Raw genomic sequence first — 26,968 nt, forward strand, 5'->3', positions numbered from 1 at the left:
AATAACCACAAGGATTTCATTGGCAAATAAAGAAAAACTTAGGGGAACAAAGTTGATTAAAAACACATTTCATCAGGTGTTAATTCTTTTGTAGCCCCAGGTTCTCCTTCATTAGCGGGTATGCCACCACGTTTTTACAACAGATTAGTCATTTTCCTGGAACAAATTGTGAGGAAAAACCAGACCAGTATTAATATAATAACATTTGTTGTCACCTCTTGACCCCTGTATTTAATACTCTACCACACAAGCCTTACATGTTGTTTGTGCTTTCAGGCATCTCAGAGGTGAAATGCCAAACATGAAAAGATTCACTGTAAGAATCAGTTTATTCAGTCAGTTTATCGGTTCATTTTAGAGGAAATGCAACCATCTGAGTGTGTGGTGATGGGAAAAGGTTGTGGTGAGCACACAGGCCAAAAGCAATAAATAAAGGCAGCAGGCGTGGTAGACGGGCTTCTGTTGCACTGGCAAAACACAGCCTGAAAGCAGAACCAAAGACATAACATCCTGGGAACAGGAGCAGATGGTGTTTGCTTAACATGTGGACTTACCACTGGAGGAACAGTTCAGAAAATGGAGTACAACAAGACCAAGTAAAGAAAGTAATCACAGAGCACCACAGGCCATTATACCAGAGTAAGACGTTCTTGTAAACAAATATAATCATAGATTTCAGGTCTTCTCCATTTGACTCAAAAAATAAAGCTTAGCTTCTTATTTGCACCCTGGTTTTTTGTGCAGAATCCACAGATATTGATCCAAAATCATCATGGAAAAATATGAATTAAAGCACAGCAATTCCAGCTATAATGAAACAGGCAGGAAACGGAGGGGGGCAAACTGACTGCGACACTGTGAAGGCAGAGACGCTGACCCCTACGTAGGTGGAGAAATCCACAGAGATTGGCAATACTCACAGTAATTTTCTTCCAAGTGTCTCAAAGAAAGATTAGAAGCATTGTGATTATATACTCAGATATCACCAAACTACTAATTACATCATGCTTTTTGAACCACACACGAAACCAGACCACCACTGCCATGACATCCCAGGCCAGTAGAGGGCAGCAGACAAACACAACCTTGCTGCTACTATTTGAGTATCGATTTTGTTTACAACTCATTTTTTGTAATAGACATCTGTTCATCAGTTTGACATTTAGTTTTTCATTTACATTTTTTAAAATAAAAAACTATATATGAATATATGCCACAATAGCCTATGAAAGTTTCTTATTTTACAGACTCCCACATAAACACTTCACTGATGTCAGATATAATTAATACGTTCCTGTTAACCATCAAAGCCTTAACATTCTCATAAATAGTCAGTATTAATCAAAGCCAGTTCACAATAACTCTGGACAAAAAGAGACAAATTAGTCTTTCATCCCACACAAAGCATTAAGGGGCATTAACATGAATGAGTTGGTTTGTTGGATTGGCCAGTGCGTGGATGTGGATTAGAAGTGGGATGAAGAGCTATGAGGGACTGTAATCCCTCTTTCATGCTTGCTAGGATAATAAATCTTGTGAGAAACAAGGGGACTAAATAACGGCGGTGCCTTCAAAAACAGCATTTCTCTATTTTAGCATCAGGCGTTTACAAAAATAATTTACAAACTGACGGTCTGAGAATGGCTTATAAAATGTTTTATTACCAGTAAAACAGTCAGTTGGTAACTCCACTGGTAATGCCACTGGCACCGATCCTACCTCAGCTTTAAAAGGCTGTAAGACAAAAATATAAAAAACAAAAAGCAGCCACAGCCTTGTGAGGAACACGAACATAAATGAACTAAACAAACTGTCGGCAGAGATGCTGCAACTAGACAATGAAAGCACAGCAAATACTACCAAAGCACATTTGGATAACACCCATGATCATGATGAGGCCAAAAGCTGCAGTGAAGACATCTTGGCTACACTGTGAAGCGATTCACGCATGTAAGCATCAAGGACAGGGACACACTGCGCCAAGTTAGAGGCCATTTGTTTGGTCTTCGGGCAGCACAGAGAAAGAGACACTTTATTATCGCATCTTAAGACAAATGAAAGCAGACTTTTTGTAAAAAAGGAAAAAAAAAATTTTTTTTAAATTGAGCTGTAAATGAATGTGAGTGCGTTCTTAATTATAATCGTGCACGATGGCTGTGCAGGATATCGTTTTGTGTTTAATATTAAATATGTTCTGCCTTGAGCCTTTTTCACGTTAATTATGATTTCATGATTTGATTCAATAATTCAACTTATCGGCACAGCACCTGTGTGCTGCTCTGGGATTCTCACTAACGCTCAGCGCTGTGGCCTTTATAGCCTCACGGTGGAAGTTTGGGGGACGTGCCCACCGTGTTACACGGCAGGATGTCAAACCGATGAGGATGTCATTGAAACGGCTGGGGACAAGAAGGCTGTTTGAATTCTGTTATTTGTTTGGTAACTCACACTTCCAATTATTAATTAACAACTCTTTTTTATTGTCCTAACTATAACTCTACAGGCCACTGAGTGCGACACAAAAGCGATGCACTCATTTGTTTGTTTCTCGATTTAAACAAATGGCAATAATAATTTTAAAAAAGATGGACACAGAAAATGTCTGCATTTATTACACATTCAAATCATTTCTTGGGTGAACTTCTCTCTTTCTCCTTTCATAGAGGAAAAGAATAAGGAAGCACTGAGGCACATTTCCTGAGTATTCAGAGAAATCAGCCAGCTCTTATTGTAGCTGCCAAGCAGATACTTCTAAGTCACTTTTCTCAGTTTACAATCATCCTGATTCTTGTCCCTGCTCTCAAAGAGCCAATCAGCAGTCAAATCGGAAACATGCACCATGTGTTGGAAGTGTATAAAGTGTGGGAGGAAAACAATTCTTAAAACTTATTTTGGGGGAAAAGTCGCCGAAACTTTTTAACCCATTGTTGACTGGATTTAACTTTCTCTCTATGTTCTTTTATATGGTGGACTCATAATAACATAATAACTCATAATAATAACGTGGAAATGACTTGATCTTAAAGCCAAGTCTAGTATGGATGCATGCGAACTGTTTGGGTCTTGTGAGTAAATTATGGGTATTTTTGCACATGCAGCTTGCTTTTTTTCCCCTCCATAGACGACAATAAACAAAGGGGGGATAAAGCAGGTGGTTTAACTTAAATGATAGTTGCAAAAAAGTTGCAAACAGCATTTTTAGAATCTGCTTATCTGACGTTCAATGTGCCTTCGCTGAGAGTCATCCACTGACCCTGACACCCCCCCGGTGAAAGGCAGCTCTTTCGTTCACTGATGGTTTAGAACAATGAGCAGAAGACAGCTCTTGAGAAAATAAGCTTATAATCACCAAGCCTGAAATTACCCATTGTGGATGGTATTACCATGCTGCCCCCATTATCTGCATCTGTTAATTCACTGATGCAGCGCAATAATCTTCAATTGTGTTTAAGGACTCACACAGGGAGACGGCAGCCAGCAGGCGGAGGCCAGTGCCAGGGGGAAGGCAGCAGTGGAAGAGAAGCTCCAGGATGTAATTGGAGAGAGTGAGAGCCATCATAATATGAGTGGTAGGGCAGCTAACCAACACTGAAATCCACAGACGCAAGGTGTGCAGTAAATAAAACGGGGGGAAATTTTCTTCTTTTTTTTACAATAGCCTATTAGCTAAAAGCACAGCAGTAATGTTATGCACTACAGTGCACCTAAGATTGCTTTTGATTGATTATTCCTTCTATATCTATTATTATTTAATGGAGCATTTTGTTTTAATCTTTCTGTTACTGTGCAAAATAAACTGTTTAGGTCATTACGGATGAAAACATCCATCCACTTTGAGGGTATATTATAACACGCTAATTAAATTAGACTGGGACATCAACTTCAGACAAAATATGATTGGTGTGCCATCTAGTTATTTCTATTTGACGGTATAACTGTTCTGGGTCCACTTCCATGCAAACACGTGGAAGGCTCCACATGGACAGAGGAGCCCAAAGAACAAGACCATGATCTGACCAGAGGTGGGGTCCAGGTGGGTTGTAAAGTTACTTGCAGAGGCCACAGCAACTTTATGTAGGCTGAAGTGACTTAAATAGCTCACACCTTACCAGATTTACCAAACGGATAGGCGAAACAGATCGGCTGATTTGCCAGGATTGCAGCTGATCTCGCCTCCTTCGCCTGCCAAACTAATTTGTTCAAGCCAATTTCTGCAGAGTATTTTGGGGATTTGGGGTCCTTTAAAAGATTGTAACATTTGCACATCGTGTTATTTAATCTTAATCTTCCAAATTGGTTTTAATCTTAGCCTGATATCAATCCAAAGTACCCCGGTTGGTGAAAACAATACACTTGTTCTCACCCAACTCATTACACCATTAATGACCCAGTGAGCCTGCATTCTACAGTACCTCCTTTAGGACTCACAAAATCTGACAATGTTTCCTAAGTGAGCAAAAGACAAACAGAACATTTAAGAATTGATACTTTGAAGATAAAAATGACAAGTTTACCATTTCAATTAACATAAAAATGTGATTCTAAAATTAAAAAAAACAAAACAGATTCAGCATCTTCTATGAAACAGCATCACTCTGTTGACATACTGCATTTATGCTTGTATTCTTTCTTGACTTCACGTTGAAGACTTCATTTAGAAAACTGGAGCCAAAAAATGAAAAGAGGACATAAAATGAGGAGGCAACAGTGCTTTCGCTAATTTGTGCTCCTTGGAATTGATCTAAAAGCTGGCACAGGGTCTCTGCAGGTGCACCAACTGTGTTATTTGTTTTTTCAAGTCTAAGCAGATTTTCTGGGGGAACAAAAGCAGTTAATTTTCTTTACTGGCTTGAGTTTACAATAGTCAGGCCATGTGTGCTCACTGTGTGTCCCCATGCTCTTACTATTCAGCACTGGGACATAATATGGATTTCTCATGGACGCTGAGCCTGCACTTGATCTTGTTAAGCACATCTCCCTGACGAAAAGCCCACACCAGGGGAAACTGTAGGTTTATTTGAAATAAAGTTTACCTTGTCACGGTGACACTGAAAACTCCAGCTGAGTTATGTTTTGCATTTCACTTATAATAACTACTATAGTTGTGCAGGACTGCTGGAGCCCATGGAAATGTTATGAGTAACTATACTTTTCAGACACATAAGGTGTAACACCAGTCTTTAAAATGTTTTTTTTTTAAGTCTGTGCAGCCTGACTTAGCTGTTTTCCCTTCATCAGTAAAAGTGTTGGAGGTGAAGTGATTAACTGTTGCAAGTGTATCTCTCCAAACATCTAACAACAACTAGCCTGACCCCAGCACTACAACCGTGAGGACTTGAGAGAATTTCTTGTTAGGGCAAAATGAATTGAAACAGTGCACTTGTACCTTCATTTGTAAAAAGAATCAGGATTGCTTAGGGTCAAGGTCAAGAAAGGGTGACATCTACAGGAAAAATCACCTCCTTGCAGATCAGATCATCATTTAATTTCAACAGATTAAAATACAGGAACGGTGCTTAAACTGCCTTTAAAAAAAACAACTAAAATCTATCATTTTAACAATTTAACATGTGACTCAAAAACATTCAAGCTTCAAACAAAAAGGGCACGGTATGTAGAGAACACTACAGTGTGGTCTTTATTGACACGGTTCGAACAAAACAAAGGTATGAACAAACAGCCCCAAATGTCATGGTATGCAACCTGAAAAGCAGTTCCTTCTTCTTATCTTCTCATGTTGAGCAGAAGGGTTTAAATATGCAAATATTGTGTATGGAATGTGTGTTTGATAAGGCATAAGTCCAGGATTGAGTGTAAATCGCTGTGTTGAACTGTAGTTCAGAACAATAAGGACAAGTAAAAAAGGATAGCATGACAACGCGGTGTTAACGTTTGACCTAATCTGAATGAGCCAGTCTCACAGCAACAGTACACTTTGGGTTCAGGTGAGAGTGGTGAATGTGGCACGAGATTTAAAAACAAGAAAAGGTTCAAATTTGGTTTATCCGATCTATTCTTCCTAAACTGCAAAGTGCCCACCACCGCGGACTTTCAAGGGCTTGCACAAGTCCAGGTTTTTAACTGTGTCATGACACCCGTTCTTCCACTGCCACAGAGTCTGACAGAAACACAGGAGTCTGCCAACTTGTGCCGACGCGTCTTCTTCACAGGCCGATGGTGTAGGAACGGCCTGCGGGGTTGTGAATGGCAGAGCAGGAGGGCTCCGTCACAGCCCATTCATACCAAACCTTCTTCCCGTTGTTGCAGCGCCAGAATCGCACTGTGACATCATCGTCCTGGGATATGGAGATGGGTTGCTGTTGGCAAGAAGGAGCACGGTGACTTATCTATTTACTCTCATTTATCAACTTTAGCATTTAACTCGGTACCGACTAAGGAACTTACTTTAAGAGGGAAGAGGATGGGGAACCAGGAGAACATTCCGGGTGAGTGTGTTTCTGGTTTTATACCTGCCAACAAAGAAGACTTTAAATGACAGTTCAACCAAAAGGAAAAAGAAAATACTTCTAGTATTCTGGACTGTAGATTGTAGAGATATTACACCTGCCTTTTTTTTCCCCCTTCTTTTTTTTTTTTTTTTTAAAAACACGATGGAAGTAGCTAGCGATGCTCAAAGCACCTGATTTTTCAGAAATCATGATCGAAACGCTCCAAAACAAAAATGTGAACATTTTCATGGACAAACTATTTGCTTTCTGCACAACTACACCCACCAACGCATCATTCTGAAACATTAATGAAGCCCTGCTGGGCTGTAATGGTAACAAGCTGCACTCTTGATTCTGTTGCTGGATGTAGACTGACAGAAAACAGGTCCTAACTTCTGCATTCATTTGAAGCAACTAGGTCATGATTTTTTTTATATGAACGTACAAAGACTGAGTGCTAAAAGTAGGGCTGTGCGACATGTGGGGAAAGAAAAATAAATCTTATAATAATTTTTTTTACCAGTTTTCAGTTGATCGATATATTTCACAATATAAAATGAAGCATTAGTTATTAGCTTAAATGTTTCTTTCCATTCCTAACTGAAGATATGAGGTCAATTTTGATTTAAATATAATTTTCTAATTTCAAGCTCATGTAAAATAAATAACATAGGTATACAGAACAAACAAACATTTTAATTCTCTAATTTAACTCTGCTTGATGACATCGTGTCTTTTATATGAAGCTGTCTGTTGCATTCATTGACCTCTCTTTCCAACAATGTCCTCGCCTTTTGAGCCTTGGGCTGTGTGTGTTTGGGGGGCATGTTTGGTAATGCTGGCACGTTATCAGTTTTTATTTTCTCTTTCATCTTTCTCACACTGCTAACATACTGGCGTTTATGTCTGCGGTAGCCCAAACATTAACATTTCCAACTGTGTACATCAACCTAACCTGACGCAGCTCTAACTCTCTTCGAGCCACATGATTGGTTTGGCGTAGCACCATTCTGTTTGGTTTTTCATGCCATTTTCAGGCATTTATCAACACATGGCTGGAATGAATCTACTAACTTTACATTACTCTGTTGAGGAAAAGTTATTTTGCTGTGATAATCTTCATGGTTTTACCATCCAGCCCAAATTGCAAGGACGATGACAGATTCTAAAACTGGGGAACTCATAAAAAAACCTGATGAATAAAAAACAAAATAGGCCAAAGGACAAATGGATCTGGATCTGCTGACTTACTGAGTGTGACATCTTTGTAGAGAGTGGTCTCAAAGTAGCCAGCAAAGCCATGGAGCACAGAGTTACAACCCACTGTGAATCTGAGGCACTGATACCGGTTATTGTTCATATCTGAAACAGACGGAGGGAGAGGTGGTGAGCACATGCTCTACAAGCTTATTAGAGGGATTTTAAGCGATTCCATCTACCTGTTGAGGGGTGTGTGAAGGTGAAGCAGGGTTTGGGATCAGCCAACTGGTGGAAGTTATGAAGGCGCACAACATAGGGCGTCTCAAAATGGGACTCTGGATCCTTGTCTCGTTCGCGGCATCCTCGTACTTCGTTGTAAAGCTTAGAGGATGACAGAGGAGCCAAGTAGGACGTGTACGAGCAGGGAATGCTCACGCCATCATCTGAAGGTGAGATGATATAAACAAAGGGGAAAATGAAAGTAATTAGAGTCAGGAAGCATTAAAAGGTGACGCTTTCAATATGGCTTGGTGTGGAAAAAGGACCTCTGATGACTCTGCAGTGTCTACATGTGTAATTAAGTCTTCATTAAAATCCTGAAATACCTTTGAGAAAATGCTGTGCTCCATCTAAGCACTCTGGGGAGAGTTCATTGTCGCCAAATGATCCGAGCAGCTCGCTGACAATGATGTCAGCTTTCTCTGGTGCGGCCCACTCCCGCATGTCACATGACACCACCGTCACCTGATCCCCCCACTCCTCAAAGCGCCAATTCTCTAGCCTAGAGAACACACATCAATAAAATAAGCGTTGAAAGTTTCAGGCTTCACTTCAATCCCCTCCTCACTCACTATAAATTCAGACAAAATCAAAGGCCAAGCTTTTATCCAATCTATAGACTCATTCAGGTAGCGCAATTGATCTGTTGCATGCGATAATATTTTTGCTTGTACGCTGTGAAACATGGAACATTTGAAAGCATTATTTTACTCACGTCACTACAGCATTGGGATTTTTCTCCACAGCATACACCCTCAGTCTCCTGTCTGCCTGCCTGGCAGCACGCAGGGATGCATTGACCAGAGGACCCCTACCTGCTCCCAACACCATCAACACCCTGTGGAAAAAACATCATTTTAGACAAGGCTGCTACCCTGGTGGTTACCACTGAAGTTTAAACAGTCAGTGTGTGTTATCCTGCTCTACTTCCAGTGAGACTTATAGGAGTATATTATAGACTGCCATGATATTGAGGTATTAATCAATATCTGGATACAGTTCCTACTCCACAATCCTCACTTGTGACTCTTTATACAATAATTTTAGATATAGATACTTACTGAACATTAGTGTCCTTCTGCTCCTCTGGAACTCTGTCTAGCAAACATTTATATACAGCCTGCACACACAAAGAAAAGACCAAAAACAAAATGGTGTTAAATACATTTTGCCTCAAACTCTTACAGACCATTTAAACCCCTTTATTAACACCAAACACCTAAATGTCAGTGTTTTTCAAATGCTACATGAGTGACAGTCTGATTTATGTGGATAAGCTCTACATACACAGACAAATATCTAGGCGTATCTTCACATTCAGGCTGAACAGAGGCCAAAGCAAATGATAATGATTATGGGCAACAGTGTGGTGCGGTGGTGAACACAGTTGCTTCACAGTAAGAATGTTCTGGGTCCAAGTCCACTGGCTGGATCAGGGCTTTCCAAGAAAATGGACAGATGGATAATAATTACAAGCTCATAGGTAAAAAGCAACTGACCAATATTGAAAACTGATACCATCCACTAAGGAAACATGAGCCAGGAACTGAATTTTCAAAATAAGCGCAAAGGGACTGTCCACTAATAAAATTAATCACAGCTAGCCGTGTTCTCTGTGATGCATAAAAACAAATGCACTTGCATATCTGAACAGTCTGCCCAAGTAAAGTCTGTGTAGGGGAAACAATTTTACTGCATTTGTATGTCTACTGGACAAGCAAAGACCTCTCTGTAACATCTGTGTTATGCCTCCTCATACCCCAAAAAATGTCTGACTGTCTTACTTGTTGGTACTGTGAATACTTAATAGGATCCTTCTCGAACACTTCGTATGTCTGAGACTCCAAGTTGTCCATCAGAGGCTAAACAAAGAAAGCAAAACATGACGTTAAAAGGTCCTGATTAGGAGGAAAAAGCAAAACAGCCTCACAGTTTTACAATTCTACCAAACAGTGAAACTGCAGTTTCCATTCATATCTCTCGACTATGTCATCACTTCATTACTTTATATTATTAGACATGTGTACAATATGTCACAATTAACAGATTAATTCTTGACTTAAAATGTATAGTTTGCAAGGTCATTGCATTTGACCATCAAAATCTAATCTGATGTTCCTTCAGTGATCCAACCAGACATAACTATACATCTAGCTATGGCTTCAGGTTGCACAGAGGCATACAAACGTGAGCATGAAAGGGTACTTCCTCACCTGTAGAGGTGACTGCAGGTAGTCTTCATAACCCTTAGCAAAGAGCTCGTAGGCATTGGGTGCAGGCCTGTTCTGGTTGAGGTACTCCAGGTACTGCAGGTAGGATCGGAAGTCCTTGTCAGTGTGCCGACTGGTGCCTGTGAAGATGAACTGGGCCTCCAACTAAAAAAGGAGATCATTTTAATTTAAAGATTTATTTTTTCAAAAGTAGACAAAAAAACAAAAACACAACCTTTTTGTATTTGATTGCAGATTGTTTGATTTTAACAGAACTCAATCTATGAATGTTATTTTATACCTTGAAGAGTCGAAAGATTATTCTCTGATGGGCTTTCGACAAAACAGGGAAGCCCTTCTTATTGGTTAGGAAGATGCTGGTGGGGAGAATGGCTGCTTTGATAGGTTCTCCGAGCCATTTATCAATCACAGTGTCTGATGGCATATCTGGTCCAATTTCAACCGCTTTAGGAATACAAACGAAGCACAATCTCAGTAACAGACAGGAGCATAATTATTTCTCAATGCCCGAAGTTTGCCCCAGGTTGCTGCTTCACAGTGTGTTCTCTCACCAAGACAGATTCTCTTGTTGTAGTCACAAAGGGTTCTGAATGAGTTCCACCTATGAAAAAAAAATGAGGTAAGTAAACAAAGAGAGACAGTGTTTTAAAGGAAATCAATAGTAACCGTTTCAGCATGCAGACGGCACTCAGTTGCTCAGGAAGTGCCGTGGCATGAAACTAACCAGCTCCAAGTCTTCTCATCAACGCTTGTGTCATCAGTACAAGAGATCGGTTCATTCTCAGTCAGATCTTCCCGCATGTCCTCTGACGCCATCAGTGGGACGCGTATCCAGAACTAATCAACAAAGAGGACAGCAGCAGTTAAATGAGCACTTCCACTGTCTTGACTTTTCTGACATCTTAATACAGTCTTTGTGTGCTTGTTGATTCCTGATGTGCTGCGTCTTACATTTGAGGTGTGATGTCCAGTGTGGATGTGATTTAGCAGCACTCGGGCTAGATTGGCATTACTGAGGCCCTTCAGAGGGATCATGAAGACAGGCAGGCCCAGGTAGGCGGAGAAGTTTAGCTCCTGGGCAAGAGCCTGGAGAGGAACATGGGAAAACAGATAAGATAAGCATTAAAAAGATGACACGATAACCTCACTCATATCTCAAGATCAAAGAACCCTCACAAGCACCATCAAACTCAAAGAACTTACAGCCTCTGAGTTTCTGCGTTCTGTCTCGATTTCTGAATCTGCATCGATCCATGGAGAGAGCTTCCCAACGATTAGAGTATTCCAATCTAGACAGAACAAAAGGACGGTTTAGAGAAAGCATCAAACACCTAACCATTTTACCTTTATGCTAAAATCACATTCTTCTGATGATGAGTATTTAATACAAAATATGAAAATGATTAGAATTAGTGTCTTAACATCTACTTTCCTTCTTAGGCTGGGCTTTAGCAGAACAAATGGTATTTTTAGGATTGGTCTTTCAGCACAACCTACCTACTTTCTGATGAGATTTAGTTTGCAGACAGATGTCCTGACATAAAGACTTCATTGCTCCATTAATTTTTGGCAAACTCCCCTGCTTCAGATGCAGCAAAACAGGCCCTGACCATGATAATACCACCACGCTTTTATGCTTTAATGCGGTGTTTTCCTTACTCCAAACAGTCTTTTAAACGTAAACTAGCAAGTTCTATTTTGGTCTCAGAAGCCCACATAAGATTGTTCAAATGCTCAGTATTCTTTTTGCAGAGTAGCTGCTCTCTTTTTGGTGCCCTGCTATGAACAACACGTTGTTCAGATTCTGTAACCCTTTCCATCCCGTTGAACATCAGCAGTTCCTTCCTGAATCTTTCTAAAATCTCATTTATGCCATGACACACTTACACAAACGTATGTCGTCAAACTTTGATAAATTTATGTTCTATGAATAAAAAGTAATTTACTGAGAATTGTAAAGGTTGCAGTGTTTTTGGTTTAACAGACCTAATAAGAAGTTAATTTCCACTTTTAGGACTGTAAAAACTGACTATGCTTAAATTTATTTAATATTACATTTAAATAGAATTTAAAGTGACCTTGACCCCCCCCCTCCCAATAAATAAAGGGCACCAGTAGACCCCACCATGCCCAAAAATACCCTGCACAGAATAACACACTCAGTGTTTCCTCTCACTTTAGGGGGACTGATGATTTAATAGCTAGTAATGCCTCAGGCTGCAAAAGACAAAGGGGCAGGGAAACTGACCTCTGCCACATAACAGCAGGTCCGACCGGGTCTGGGCTCCAGGTCGGGATTTAGCGGGCTCCAGCTCATATTCCCTCCTGAACCTCGGGTGGAAGAGAGGCATGCACAGGAAGTCGAACCTGGATACCAGAGGAGGGAAGCACTTCAGTTAACATTCAAAATATTTATAATATCAGCACGAAGTAAAACACAAACTTGTTTTCTAAGTAATCCTCCACACAGCTCAAATATACTATGGGAGTAGGCAGAGCCTGTGTACTGCACACTTCACTACAGTGTCAAGCATCATTGTGATTCGGGCACGTGCTGGTAATTCACCGGCTAGCTTAGCAACCATCATGCACTGAGAACGTGCTAGCAAAGCAGCGCGTTCTGCTCATAAGCTCATTTCAGCTAAACAAAAATTACATGTAGAATCGAAAAACCATCTTACCCAAGTTTGGCGACCGCGGATAACGTGTCGGCTATCTCTGGCACACAATTCAAATCTCTCCCGCAGGACACCCTGCTCCCTGTGCTGGCAGACGCCATGACTTTAGCCGACTGAATGAATTGATTTCTCGGACTTTCACATTGCTCTGCCTTTAGAAGAAACTGGCGCCATCTTGGCTCCTAAGGATTGCAATGCTTGCTGGCTAACAAACGTGAGACAGAACCAAGATGGCTAATGAGTGCACAAGTTGCATATCGCGTACATTGTCGCGATAATTGTGCACCGAGCGTTGTTTAAACGTTGCCATTTGATGTTTCACGGCGACTTCTTTTTCCAAGACGAACAGCTTGCTGTACTTTGATAGAGAAAATAAAAACCAGAAACCAGATTTGAAAAATAAAAACCCGGCAAGCCCTTCCTCCACTGTACAAATACAAAAAATTATTTACTACTAGCTGATAATGGGGACAATTTTTTATTTTTTATTATATTTAATTTTATGCTATGTTATTTTATTTTTTTAATATACAGATGAAAACGTATTGTTTTGTGCTGCCTGTCTGTTACTCTTTTAAATGTGCTGACAGCCTCCCGCAGCTCGCTGCACTCTACAGTACATGGACGTCTTGCTTCTGCACACATTGTTAACTATTGTATAGTTAAACAAACATTGACCAGAAATTATTTAGATAGAGACTTTTTTAGACCCACTCATTAAGAAGCAATAAAACACCACAAAAACACTTCCCTACTCATAAAATTGGTTTATTTGGCAATTTGTTCATAAATAACTAAAATTAAAAAATATTTTTTCAGCAGAAAATTCAGTGTTATGTGAAATAACATTACTGCTGAAGATGTTTTATCCTCAGATCATTTTAAAAATGGCATGCTTTATTTAATCATCAGTAATTTGTGATATTCTTTAAAAGTATGTCTGTAGTTGCTGCTGGCCAAGGTGGTCAGTCAGATAAAAACTTGTCTGTTATGATGATATATCACAGAAGCTCCTCTATTTGCCAATTCTGGTTGTGTTTTCACATGCGAACACAACGAGAAAACGGTGCAGGTCTCTGACACTGACATATGTGAAACGGAAACACCTACAGTTTCCATTGGGATCCAGGCAGGCGTGCTTTGTGGAAAGTACAATAGCCAGTTGCAGCCTACCGATGACAGTGTTGTAAAAGATGGATGAAAACAAGCAACAAAGTTTTATGACAGAATGCTGTTTGAGATGAAAGGCAAAAGATCACTTTCACTTTGGTACGTTTTGATTGATTTCTATTTATAGATTCAACTAGGCAGCACCGCTTGCTTTGCTTGTCCTTACTGAACTCCACTTGTAGGACTTGCAGAAAGTGGCTTCTGCGGATATCAGGTTCACAGCATGTAGGCTAAAATATCACTTACATAAACCATAAATGGTTTTGGATATGGAACACGGCGTGTGTATATGTGTGTGTTTTTCTACCAGCTGTCACACCTGCATGAGCTATAAAAGCGCAAGAACTCAGAAGCAGATGAGAAAGAGTAGCAGCATCCGCCCTCTACAAACCAGATCTGTTTCTTTGACACTTAAGATTGTGTTTGATCAGCTTTTCAGTGGATAGACTGTGTTTGAGAACAACTTTTGTTTACTTTTCAACAGAAAAGATGTTCTGATTTTGTGATCAAGTATCTGTGTCTACACCATCATGGCTTTGGAAGATGTTTGCAGCTTCAAAGAAAGGCCGGTGCAACATAAATGGTTTTCTTTTTCATCTCTGGGGGACGCAGCAATTCCATTTCCTACGAGTGACTGTTACAACCTAAGATACTCAAGACTGGAAACATCTGAAAACAACTGTGGAGTTCCACTGCATTTTTTTATACCACCTCTTCCACATTCCTCCTCTTTCATCAACAGACCGTTGTCATCCTTCTGCCCACCCAAAAATTCAATGACAGTCCAGAAGCCTTTCCATTTGGCTCATGGAACAACAACCCTGGGTTTCATCTTCCAAGGTGGGGTAATAGCAGCAGCAGACACACGTGCCAGTGCCGGGGGGCTTGTTGCCTGTCCGGCTGTTCATAAGATCACCCCTATTCACTCTCATCTAGTGGTCACATCTTCTGGTAGTGGTGCAGATTGCATGCTGTGGGAGAGAATTCTGATTAGAGAGATCAGACTGTACCAGTTACGGCATGGACATCGCCTTTCAATACGTGCCACAGCTAAGCTCCTTTCATCTATGCTCCATCCTTTTAAAGGTACTGAAATGTGTGTTGCTCTTACACTGTGTGGTTGGGATAAGCAAGAGGGTGCCGTTGACTGTGCAACAAGTTTGGAAGACTCACCCTGGATGACTGATGATAGCTCCTTGGCTGTTTTTAGTAACCAAAACATTACTGCAACAACTTCTCCAAACAGCGGTCCAAAGCTTATATATGTGTGCAGTGACGGAGCCCGACTGCAGGGAGATGTCTTCTCTGTGGGCTCAGGCTCACCTTATGCTTATGGAGTCTTGGACAGAGAGCTGAGGTGGAGCCTGAGTAAAGGAGAAGCCATCTCATTGGCAAGAGAAGCAGTGTTCAGGGCCACTCACAGGGATGCCTACTCGGGGAACAATGTGGATCTTTTCCACATCACAGCACAAGGATGGAGCCAGAGAAAGAGAGAGGACTTGAAAGAAGAATATTACAGAGATAAAGAAAAGAAGGGAAAGAAAAAGAATGACAAACTCAAATAATACTCAATAATCAAAAGCATTTATGTGTGGGAGGAAATTATGATGTTATATTTATCATTGAAAAGTAAATTTAATAATAATCACACACATTTACACTCTGATGGATGGATCGGAGAGTAACTTGGGGTTAGTATCTTGCCCAAGGATTCTTGACATGCAGACTGGAGGAGCCTGGGAACAAACCACCAACCTTCTGATCAGTGGGTGACCTGCTCTACCTCCTAAGCTACTAATGGGCAAGCACAGTGGCTTGAGGTTAGCGCTGTTGCCGTACAGCAAGAAGGTCCTGAGTTCGATTCCACCATCTTTCTGGGGTCTTCCGGGGTCTTTCTGTGTGGAGTTTGCATGTTCTCCCTGTGTTTGCGTGGGTTCCCTCCAGGCACTCCGGCTTCCTCCCACTGTCCAAAGACATGCAGTTTGTGGGGATAGGTTAATTGATTAATCTAAATTGCCCATAGGTGTGAATGTGGGAGTGAATGTGAGCGCAAATGGTTGTCTGTCTCTGTGTGTTAGCCCTGCGACAGACTGGCGGCCTGTCCAGGGTGTACCCCGCCTCTTGCCCTATGACAGCTGGGATAGGCTCCAGCGCCCCCCGCGACCCTGAAAAGGATAAGCGGAAGTGAATGGATGGATGGATAATAATAATAATAATAATGATAATAATAATAATAGCTGTGGAATAAAAGGTATTTCCTTTACCTCACACTTTTTTTTAACCAATACACCGCCACAGACACAGGGGGCGCTGTTTGATTTTGTTACCGTGACAGAATAAAAAAAACTACCGCGGCGGATGTTGCTTGTTCATCATACATTTTCAAAGATGGCCCTTGCTAGTGTGTTGAGCGGTGATTCTGCGGATTTTTCGTTTGATAGTAGCCAGTCCTTTGCTTTTGGTGGCGGACCCGGACCAAGAGGTCTGGGGTTAGAAGGCACGCCCGAGGACAGCCTCAGTTTTTCCGTTAAAAACCCGCTGTGTGTCGGAGACGATGATGGCGTCGAAAGGAAAATAGAGTTTCTGCATGGAACCACCACCTTAGCATTCAAAGTAAGTTAACGGTCCAGTTATTGTAGCTATATGGTATAAGAAACCCCAGTAGCAGTTGTATACCTGTCTAAACTAGACGTTTGATAAATTTTGACTTTACATATCATACGCTAGGGTTTCCGGTATAAATTGTCTCTGATGTTAGCATGCTAGCGTGGCTACAAATCGCTTTCTCATGACAGATGTGCATGGTACACGAGATAGGTGATGTGCACTTAAGTAAACGTAAACAAGTAATCTCTCTAATATGTTTACTATGTATAGTATTAAGACAAATCGTGAATTACGTAGGCTTACGTTGACGTTTCTCAGTCAATTTAAAAGCAAAAATGTGGGTGTTTTAATAACATAGTCACGTGAATTTATATAGTAATCTGACGTGTTCTTCCGTAAAAAGTGCAGCAAGTACACACTTTTTGATGGTTACAACTTAAAAGAGCTACCTAAACGTGTGTTATTTCCAAAGTGATTTGTGCTGAGTATGTGAATGTATTTCATCCATAGGAGAGCCTAACCGACACAGGATATTTTGGCTGATAGTATACATTTTTAAGGGTTTTAAAATAAACTCGTGCCTTTTATATACTTGAAATATGTTCAGTTATATACTGAAAAGGCAAAATGGATGAAAATAGTGCGTTCCTCACAAACTAATCGCCTACCACCTCTTCAACTTGAACCCCAACTTTTAGACACTGTGTAGCGTGTTGTAAACAACAGAAGCAGCCCCAGGTGTTGGGGAAAGTACACGGAGAGACCATTTCTCACTTATCTCGAGTATCGTTTTATATATTTTGCTCCGAGGAACGTACACATATCGAGAAATATAGTAAAATAAAAATGTAGTTGACCTGTCTTAAAAAAAAAAAAAAAAATTGTAATTGATACTGGCAAACTATGTATTAATCAAAAACAATTTACTATCAAAAGAATATTACATCATTGCTACCTTTTTGTTAAGACAATTTGCAACACATTTCTGTCAATATTAATTAAATGCATACATGAATGAAATTTGCAAGTCCATATCTTTACATCACATCATGTTAGGGGTTAAAATGTGATGATCTTTCATTATTATGTCATTACTATGTTCAGTGACGTTGCAGTAGGAAGGAGAAAAGCACAAAGGCCCTTTAATAAGATTCCTGTTAATTGTATTCAGATATATACATGTATAATGTGTTGAATGAATTAAAGTCACACTTTCTGTGAGTCTTCTTTTCAACTGTGAGTTCTCCATACCTGCTTTTCTAAATGTTATTGTTAAAACACACATGAAGTTTTGATGGAAGAAGACGTGTATTCGATTAGTCATGACTGTGATGCGCACAATAAAAACAAACTTGCATGCTCACGAAAAGAAGCCAAGAAATCTCTAGAAAGTGGAAATGTTCTTTTTGATGTTGTACATCAAAGTAGAAAATCTAAAAGGGGGAAAAATAAATCTTGATTTCTAGAAAGTTTAAGGCTTGCTGTTGTTTTTTTGTGCTGTAAAGATTTAAGCAGTGTCTCTGAGGATACATTTATTTGTAATTAACAATCCTTCCCTAAAAAACCACCAAGATTCCATTGACAGGCTTATAAACTGGCATGTACAATTGGCGATGCATAAATACATTCTGCCTGTGTGCCGTAGAAACCCCCGATTGAAAACATTTAAAACAGCATGAAAGAGCCTTGCTGTTGATTTGTCATCACAATTGAAAACAGCCATTGTAGTCTTCTCCCTCAGTTTGTCAAACGCTGTGGAGCAGTGTAAATACAGAACCCTGCTGATGGCTTTTGTCTCTTCAGGGGATTTGTTGATACAAGTAAAAGATAAAAATAACGCCATCCTTATCCCTTAATCCCTTAATGAAAACATCCCCCACAGACATCTCCCTCTGACTGGCCAAATCTGTTGTCTACTATACTTGCTTCTGTGACTGTCAGTTCGCTGATAGAGGATTTTGGAAGGAAGAGCAAAAGTCTTTCCTCTTATCCAGCAGCTTTCTGCTAGAGCCGAACCGTATACTGCACCTCTCTGACAGCTGTAGAGCAGCAGCTCTTTTTTTTTTTTTTTTGGCCTCATTTAGGCAGAACTGCTGCAAGCGATCTCTTACTTAAATTTAGAGCAAGTGACTCTATTCTGTTAAAAGAAGTGGATGTAGGGGAGGGCATTAAAATGTATTATGCACTGGTAAGTAGTGTAGCTGTTTAAGAGAGAGGGGCACTGATTGCAAAGTTCTGGGCCACTGCTAATGTTTAAAATGACAATTTGGCTGCGAGCCAGTTCCAGTTGATTTTAACTGTTTAACCCAACAGATCGATCGATCACTGACATCGGTAAATGCCATCTTTGTGTCTTTTCTTAATCAATGTACTGATATCAGTCTATATATCTAGTACTTTAAACATATGGTTTTGTGAGGAACTTGTGGAAATGTGGGCTACCCGACCCATTTTTTGACTGCTGTTTCCCCTCTCAGTTCCAGCATGGAGTTATCGTTGCAGTGGACTCTCGAGCCACAGCGGGCTCCTACATCGCGTCACAGACGGTCAAGAAGGTGATTGAGATCAACCCCTACCTACTGGGTACTATGGCTGGAGGAGCTGCAGACTGTAGCTTCTGGGAGCGCCTGCTGGCCCGCCAGTGTCGCATCTACGAGCTTCGCAACAAGGAGCGCATCTCAGTGGCAGCCGCCTCCAAGTTGCTTGCTAACATGGTGTACCAGTACAAAGGCATGGGACTTAGTATGGGAACCATGGTCTGTGGCTGGGACAAGAGAGGACCAGGTAACATCAACAGTTATATCTGACATGGACATGTCATTTTGTCTGGTTATAAACTGATCTAGATAGAATTTGTACTACTTTAAACTGTACCAGTATCAAGATATGCAGTGCTTCCTTGAACTGATTGTAGGACAATTTGTATAGTGTCAAATCAAAACAACATTTTCCTTGAGGCACTTTCTAGTGTAAGGTAAAGACCTTACAGTAATACAGAAAACCTATAATGGTACAGTAATAAACATATTTTAGCTAACATTCACCCACATTCTGTCTACAATGAATATATCAGAAGCAGCTTAGGATTCAGTGTCTTGCCCACAGATGCTTTGGCATGGAGACTGGAGCAGTCAGGGATTGAATTACCAACCTTCCAAGTAGTAGATGACCTGTTCTACTTCCTGAGCTCCATTATCTCCCCTAATGGGGAGATAAAACTGGCAATCTGGAATCAAGTTGACCTCATGAAAAACTATGCAGTCTGTGAAAATTGTTCTTGAAAATGGTAAATTTGGAGAAAGAGCAGCAGAACGACATCCAGCAAAGTACAGCTGGCCTGGAAACCAAATGTGGACTTAGTGACTGAGTCCAACACTTGTCTGCCTGCTGCTGGTTCTCCTAAGAGTGGCCTTCCAGCTTGGAGTAGATCTCTGAAGCAGAGCAAGGGGCACAAGTTGAAGTGTGTATGAATGCAGGGAAAGAGGCTTTCTGGAGATGGAGATGGAGCTGAATGTGTAGCCAAATTAGCCTCCTGTCAAAACAGGAGAGTCCAGGTGGTTAGCAGCTAAACTTTAAAAATATAAAAGAGGGGATTGTGAACTGGTGAATGTATGCTGATTTTGTCTTACTCAAAAAAAAGTCCCTAATATTCTTGTATGGGATATAAATGTTTAATCTCTTTGTTGCCGTTTGTGATTCAGCTTTTAAGTAATGCACTTAAATCTACTCAACACACATCAGCTTTTCTCTCTTGACATATGCTAATGGGTCTGTTTTTATGTGAAAGATTATTTCGGCAGCTTAATCATGCATCGGTTTTGTTTCTCAGTGTTGTCAAAGATCCTTAGTCCCAGGCAAATTTCAAAGCGGCTTCATTATTCATTCATTCTTCATTATTTTTTAAGCATGAGTTTGGACATGAGTGGTTAGCTGTTTATTATTTAAATGAAATATACTACAGCTGGGCTGTGCGGATAATTTATCATTTAAGAAAAAAACAAACATATGCATTACTCCGGGTTAGCCACTAGGTGTCACTGCAGCCTTTCTTTTGCTCTGTCTGTTTTAGTACCTTAAGCTGTGGCTTTTGAATACCACACAGTGTGAGGCTGTACATCACAGAAGGTGTGCTTAAAGAGGCCGCCACGGTGACACAGTAATGGGAAATCGATGAGGCTGGGACTGCAGGCCAGTGAGAGCACGGTGGGATGATGGACATTGGGTCTCAGCCCTGGACAACTGGGTCGTATGCATAATGGCCATACACGTGCTGAGATCGATGGTGGCTTTGTATGGAAAGCCAAGAGGTCTCTGTGAACAATGACAGCCCGCTGGTATGCCAACAAACGCAAATGACACGTGTTAAATCCCGGGCAATCAATTGGGGAAATAATGATCCCTGTATAAGTTCAATATGTATGCGGGCTTTGCCATGGTTCCCACAATGCCAGTGATTGAACGGAGAGGTAAATGTCATGTAAATTAAATCAATCACGATTAGGTGGGAAGCTCATTAACCAGCTACAATCATGTCAGGCACTTATTCCCCTGATGAAGTGTCTTAAGCTCCATGCAGACTAAATTGAATAAAAGCGACATTGAGGAGCTTGACAAATATGGCTCAATGTAATAACATTGCATGTTATGACACTCACATAATCAGGGCACGGTTAATGCTTGATAGCTGGATAGCGGCTTTGGCTTTGACAGAGGAAAAAGTGATTGTACCTTGCGTGGCACCCCCCCAGTGCTCTCTCTAAAGACATCAAGGCTTCGTAATGAGCTGATATGTGATCCACTGAAATGTAGCGTCATGGCGACAAAGCCGAGCAATGTTTGATACGAGTCCTCATCAAAGAAGACCCATGTGGCTGTCGGTTTCGAGCAGGTCCCAAGGGAATGATGTAATCGCTTTTTCTCCTCTGTACAACTGCTGCTGTCTTTTTACTCCTGAGCCAGTCATGAATTCTAGGGGGGGGAAGGACAGATGACAGACACTGACCTATTTGAGGCTACCCACCCATGCATCCTTACTTACACTGTAATACTGTCATTCCATCCAGCTGCACTGGCTGCTGTTTTTAAAAAAAAAGAAAAGAAAAAAGGCTCTTCGAGCACCTGTCAGCTGATTGATGGAGTAGAAGGAGCCTCTCCTGGCTGCAGAGCTCCACCATCCAAACGACACTTCCGCTCTGATGTGTGCCTTGCAAATTTTAACCTCCCTCTTCCACCCCCCCACCCCCCCACCCCCCTTCCCCTCGCCCTTGGTTTTCTGAGCACTCCTCATCGGCTGCATGTGTTTCAGACTGTTAAGTGATAAGTGATTGCATTGGGCGCTACAAAGATCCCAGGTGTGAGGGTTTTTTTTGGGGTTTTTTTTAATGGATGTGGGAAGTGTCTTTTGGGTGCCGCTCTGCTGCTATACTTGGACATCCTAAAGAGTCCTCATCCACCTCCGTCAACTGTGCTACTCAACACAAGAGGCTGCCTTTACAACTCTCTCTGCCTGCCCATTATGTTTTTAACGAGTCCCTCACAGTTTTCAAGAGGAACAGGCAGGTCTTGGAATGGCAAATTACCCCCGTGCATAGGCAGGCACTGGATGATTATCATGGCAAGCTAACGACAGGCTGAGGAAGCTGCAATTTGCCAGTTGAAAGCAATGGTAAGCTCCCCCCAAAAAGCAAGTGGCTCTCTATCCCTAATAGACTGTCACTAGTTTAGCTGCGAATCTCTGCAAGCGAGGGTGTGCAGTGTGAGGGCATTTTGAAGTGTTTTTTAATGTGGGAGATGAGAGATAGCGGTGGATATTAGGTAATTTTCCATGCATGTGTTCCTGCGTTTGTCTGTGCATCATTTTCACAGGTTTGAATTTGTGAAAGCAGTATGAAAAAACATGCCTTTTCGCAGGCTGTCTTTTTACCATCTGCAGGCTGACTGTGGGCGAGCTCACAGGCTGGTGCTAGTCATCCGTTCCACGTCACTCCGGGATGAGGCCTAGCGAATGTGTCATAGCGCGGAACAAAATGTCTCGCATGTGTCCACGAAGCGTGGTGTGGAGCAAACTGTCCCTCACAGGTCCATCAGAGCATTGTGAGTCTGCGGTGCACATAAGATTACATGTTTGGGGTGGAGGCAGAGCTTGTGCCTCCATGTGATGCTCAAGTGTGTAAAGGTTAAAGAAATGTGTGTGTTTGTGTGGAAGAAGTGCGCTGTACTTGTTTGACGTCTACAGGATGTGAGCGCGATGTTGTTCTTTGCCCTCCCTGGCGAGGTGCGAGATGCTGTTACCTGCGAAGCTCAGGTTGTGGGTCGATAGTTAATTTTTGGCCTGTTTGCGGGGATCAATAAGATCCAGAGCAGGGCCCCTGGGCGGACGGCGATGTGGCCCCCGCCTTGTCAGCAGGTTCTGCGGCCGGCTTCGTTTTACTTGAAGAGGGTGCAGCTGTTCATATCTGCCAGCCTTACTTCACTTAGAGAGGTTGCAGCTGTTCATATTCTCTCTCTCTCTCTCTGGAGGACATGCCGTGCGTGAGCGTTTCCAAGATCGCGTGTGTGTGTGTGTTTGTTTGTGGGAGCACTGCGGTGTTAGATGTACACCATCTCAGTTTTCCTGTCAAAGCGCAACATCTAGAGAAATACAACTCCCTTTACACGGTTTCTCTGTCCTCTTTGCCTTCCTGTCCTATTGACCCACCCGTTGTCCTTTCTGTTCCTTTTTTTTTTGCTTTTCAGGATTGTACTACGTCGACTCAGAGGGGAACCGGGTGTGCGGCGACTTGTTTGCGGTGGGGTCAGGCTCCATGTATGCCTACGGTGTGATGGACAGCGGCGTGAGACACGACCTAACGGTGGAGGAGGCCTGCGAGCTTGGCCGTCGCGCCATCTACCAGGCCACGTACCGCGACGCCTACAGTGGAGGGCAGGTCAACCTGTACCACGTCCACAGCGAGGGCTGGACCAGGATCTCCCAGGACGACGTGCTCGTGTTGCACCACCAGTACAAAGATCAGGCGTAGTTATAGAAAACAACATAACGTAGAGCCGGGTGAGGGTTGGGAGAGATGAGGGAAGGGGTAGGAACTTATTCTAGTATCCAATGTTTAGCTGTTCTGAAATGCCAGAAAGGGTTGACACATAATAAAAAGGACTCATCTGCAGATTGACTGCGACTCACATTTCTTCTGTGACTTGTTGCTAGCTTCAAGCCTTTATACTGTACATTTTTAACAATGCCAGTGAGCTCCACTCGCCCTCCACACAGTATGATTTGAGGGGTTGCAGAGACAGGCCCGATGACTCAAACATGCTTTAATACAGTGTGGGAGTAGTGTGGTGCTTGCCCTACATACATTTCATTTGGATCGTACTCTTAGAAACTGCATCGCCTTCTTCAATAAAACCTGTGATGTTCTCTCTTTTTTTTTCCAAGAGTCTTGCTTTTGTTATTTCGTGGGAGGGCCAATTCCATCTTTGGGTCACAAGATAGTGAATTGTATTTCTTAGAATTTCCTATTTATGCAAATGTTTAACGGGATCGCTTCCTTTTCCTTTTGATGTAGTCGTTTTGCCGCTCGTTGTGTTTACATTTCAGTCATCTGTTTCCCTCCACAGATGTGGGGATTTTGGAGGTACATCCAAAATCTGTGTAGTCTCCTCTATACGTTGTGTTTATTAGTGGGGAGTAGTGCTGTCTAAATAGCACTATTTAATTGCGTACCACCAGCCTCAGTAATTGTGCCTCCTGAGTTGTAACAGTATGTTTTCTTCCCCTCATTGATAATGTTCCCTTCCTCCACTCACGTTGCACAAATGCGCCTTTTAATTGGAAGGGGAAATTTATTCTTTAATTCCTCCCTGACACCCTTAGCTTCTCAGCGTGCAGTGTTGTGTGCCACCCTGCCATGGTGTTTTACAATGTAACGACCTGCGCTAGCGGTGTGTCCCCCTCCAGCGGTTTTTATGGCCCGGAATAAACACTAATAAAGGCGATGGGGTAGACAGCCGGAGCCGGCGCACTTTCAAACCGTGGTTAAAAACTAGTTTCACAGGTGACTAGTTAGCAGATGGAATAGAAATGGGATTTCGATAAATGGAAATGAGTGAGTCTCGTCTGCGATGCTGCTTCTGTTAAATGAAGTGATGGGGAATTGCAGCGTCAATAGAAGCAGATACTGAAAGAGTGATGACGCATGCGTCCGTGGAGAGATGCTAAAATGGAGCAGATGTGTTAAACTTTGTATTCAAATTTTGAGAAAACTGTAACCACACATGTCCTCCCTGGCTGGCTTCAGGAGTTGGAGGATGGATTTTTTTTCCCTCAGAAATGAGTTGAATATGACTCAGAATGGTGGATAAAGACTAGGTCCTCCAGTGCCATTAAGTATCCAGTGCACTGCATTGTCATCTAAGTAGGAAGGCTTTTCTTGATAAAAATAGCCGGCTTTTAGAGGCCGTGGTTTTTGTCCATAATTGCTTGTTGAGATATCATTCAAACAAAAGCACAGTGGAATGTGTGTGTGTGTGTGTGTACATGGAAACATTGACCAATTGTACTCCCAGATAGCAAGACGACATTGAATTGATGTTGATTTTTCATCCGATCCGTCGTTATGATCAGGGTTGAAATGCCACTGTTGTAACAACATTGAAATACTGTGGTAAACCGACGGTCTTACTATAGGGACGTTGAAATAATGTTGATTTACCGTTGTTTTTTTGTCATTGATATTTGATCTATTTGTAGTCGACCAGGTGACGACAACAACAACGTCGAGAAAACGTCTACTTATAGTTGACCATCATTCGGCGCCGGTCACCATCAAAAAGCCATCGATTTGTAGTTGAGCGTTAAATTGCATTGCAACTGAGCGGGTTCAAGCTTGAACCCAGCATCCAAACAGAATATTACTGAAGTACCCTAATCAGCCAGATGTAGTTAAAAAATATTTACCAGTATTAAATCTTTCTCTGGTGACGTCAAGTTTTTTTTTCTTTACTAAAACAGCAAAAGAGAAAGAATACTCTGTTAAAAAACACTTTGCCATGGTGGATGAAGTATATTTTTTGAGATTTGCCTACAGCTACCTAGTCTTACAATAGCAGTCTTGTCAAGCGGGGATAACAGGAACAGTTTGAGGAGTATGTGGAAAAAAATAAATTGAAAAATCATAGATGTAACCTTAGGGTGTAATCAAAGAATGACACCCAAGTTTCCAACAATGGTTACAGATCGTGACCGTGAATTTGAAAAGAATAATTGCACCGCCCCGACCACTGATCGCTATCTCTGTCATACCTTTGTGTAAAAGGAGGGGAAATTGTAAGACATTCGTATTATGATATAAATATAAAGGAATAAAAAGATGTAGGGATATTGGCACTCTTTTGTTCTTTAGGGTTACAGATTTGTGATAAAAGCTGTCGGTGTGTTTTAAATAAAATTCTTTTACATTTACCAAAATTGGAACAATCCGATAAGCACGTAACCTGGGCTCGGAATGAATTCATGGTTCCTGCAGGAAGGATCCTTGGATGATCCCGCTCTTTATCCAATGCCACACAGTGAATATTAGCAGTGAAAAAACAACAGCGGATTGCTCTCTGGGTTAATTATAATCACTTTAATGATTTCAAGGACCATCGTGAGTTGAGAACTGAAATTTGTCCAATAACTGCTTTAGGAGAAAATATCTGCAAAATCAGATTAGCTCTTTTAAAAAGGCTTATCAACATTCTTAACTTATCTCGTGAACTCTGTAAGTATGCCTGATAATAATTAGCATCTTAGATTGCTGACTTTGGTTTTTATAGTGTCACTGGGCCTGAGATTCATCTTTTAGTCAAATAAGTGCAAGTATCTGCGCATTATGATGTTCACAGACGACACCGTGATCTGTAGACTAGTGAGAGTATGGAACATGTGGAGGAGTGGTGGAGGTATGCACTGAAGAAAGAAGGGATGAAAGTCAGTAGAAACAAGGCAGAATACATGTGTCTGAATGAGAGCGAGAGTGGAGGTAGTGAGATTAGATGAGTTTAAAGAACTGGGGTCAGAAATCCTAAGCCATAGACCAGGGGTGCCCAATCCCGGTCCTCGAGAGCTACCGTCCTGCAGCTTTTAGATGCATCCCTACTCCAACACAGCTGAATCAAATGGTTTGATTACCTCTTCAGCATGCCATCGTGTTTGGCAAAGGCCTGATAACAAGCCATTCATTTGATTCAGCTGTGTTGGAGTAGGGATGCATCTAAAAGCTGCAGGATAGTAGCTCTCGAGGACTGGGATTGGGCAGCCCTGCCATAGACAGTGCACAAGAGAGGTGAAGATGAGAGTCCAGGGAGGGTGGAGGCG

General features: G+C 41.6%; 3 protein-coding genes across 3 annotated transcripts; 2 read left to right on the plus strand and 1 right to left on the minus strand.

The window, feature by feature from the left end:
• Positions 1–5,463: 5,463 nt before the first annotated feature.
• Positions 5,464–12,999, minus strand: prmt5 (protein arginine methyltransferase 5). Its single transcript, XM_085389656.1, has 16 exons — positions 12,841–12,999; positions 12,408–12,526; positions 11,363–11,448; positions 11,111–11,245; positions 10,884–10,996; positions 10,711–10,760; positions 10,440–10,603; positions 10,142–10,303; positions 9,713–9,790; positions 8,990–9,048; positions 8,644–8,766; positions 8,255–8,430; positions 7,889–8,092; positions 7,701–7,811; positions 6,406–6,470; positions 5,464–6,317 (listed from the first exon to the last, which is right to left on the minus strand). Exons 1-16 carry the CDS (start codon positions 12,936–12,938, stop codon positions 6,165–6,167), a joined length of 1,896 nt encoding a protein of 631 aa, XP_085245782.1. The 5' UTR covers positions 12,939–12,999; the 3' UTR covers positions 5,464–6,164.
• A 1,538-nt stretch (positions 13,000–14,537) lies between these two features.
• On the plus strand, positions 14,538–15,572 carry psmb11a (proteasome 20S subunit beta 11a). The gene has a single exon (XM_085388211.1). It carries the CDS (start codon positions 14,538–14,540, stop codon positions 15,570–15,572), a length of 1,035 nt encoding a protein of 344 aa, XP_085244337.1.
• A 780-nt stretch (positions 15,573–16,352) lies between these two features.
• Positions 16,353–24,034, plus strand: psmb5 (proteasome 20S subunit beta 5). The gene is made up of 3 exons (XM_085389261.1): positions 16,353–16,620; positions 19,092–19,398; positions 23,350–24,034. The coding sequence occupies exons 1-3, from the start codon at positions 16,366–16,368 to the stop codon at positions 23,631–23,633; spliced, it is 846 nt and encodes a 281-aa protein (XP_085245387.1). The 5' UTR covers positions 16,353–16,365; the 3' UTR covers positions 23,634–24,034.
• The last annotated feature ends 2,934 nt before the right edge of the window (positions 24,035–26,968 follow it).

The sequence above is a fragment of the Rhamphochromis longiceps genome, linkage group LG18, assembly GCF_057381845.1.
Source record: "Rhamphochromis longiceps isolate RC_006_pf linkage group LG18, R_longiceps_female_GT1.1, whole genome shotgun sequence".
NCBI lineage: Eukaryota > Metazoa > Chordata > Actinopteri > Cichliformes > Cichlidae > Rhamphochromis > Rhamphochromis longiceps.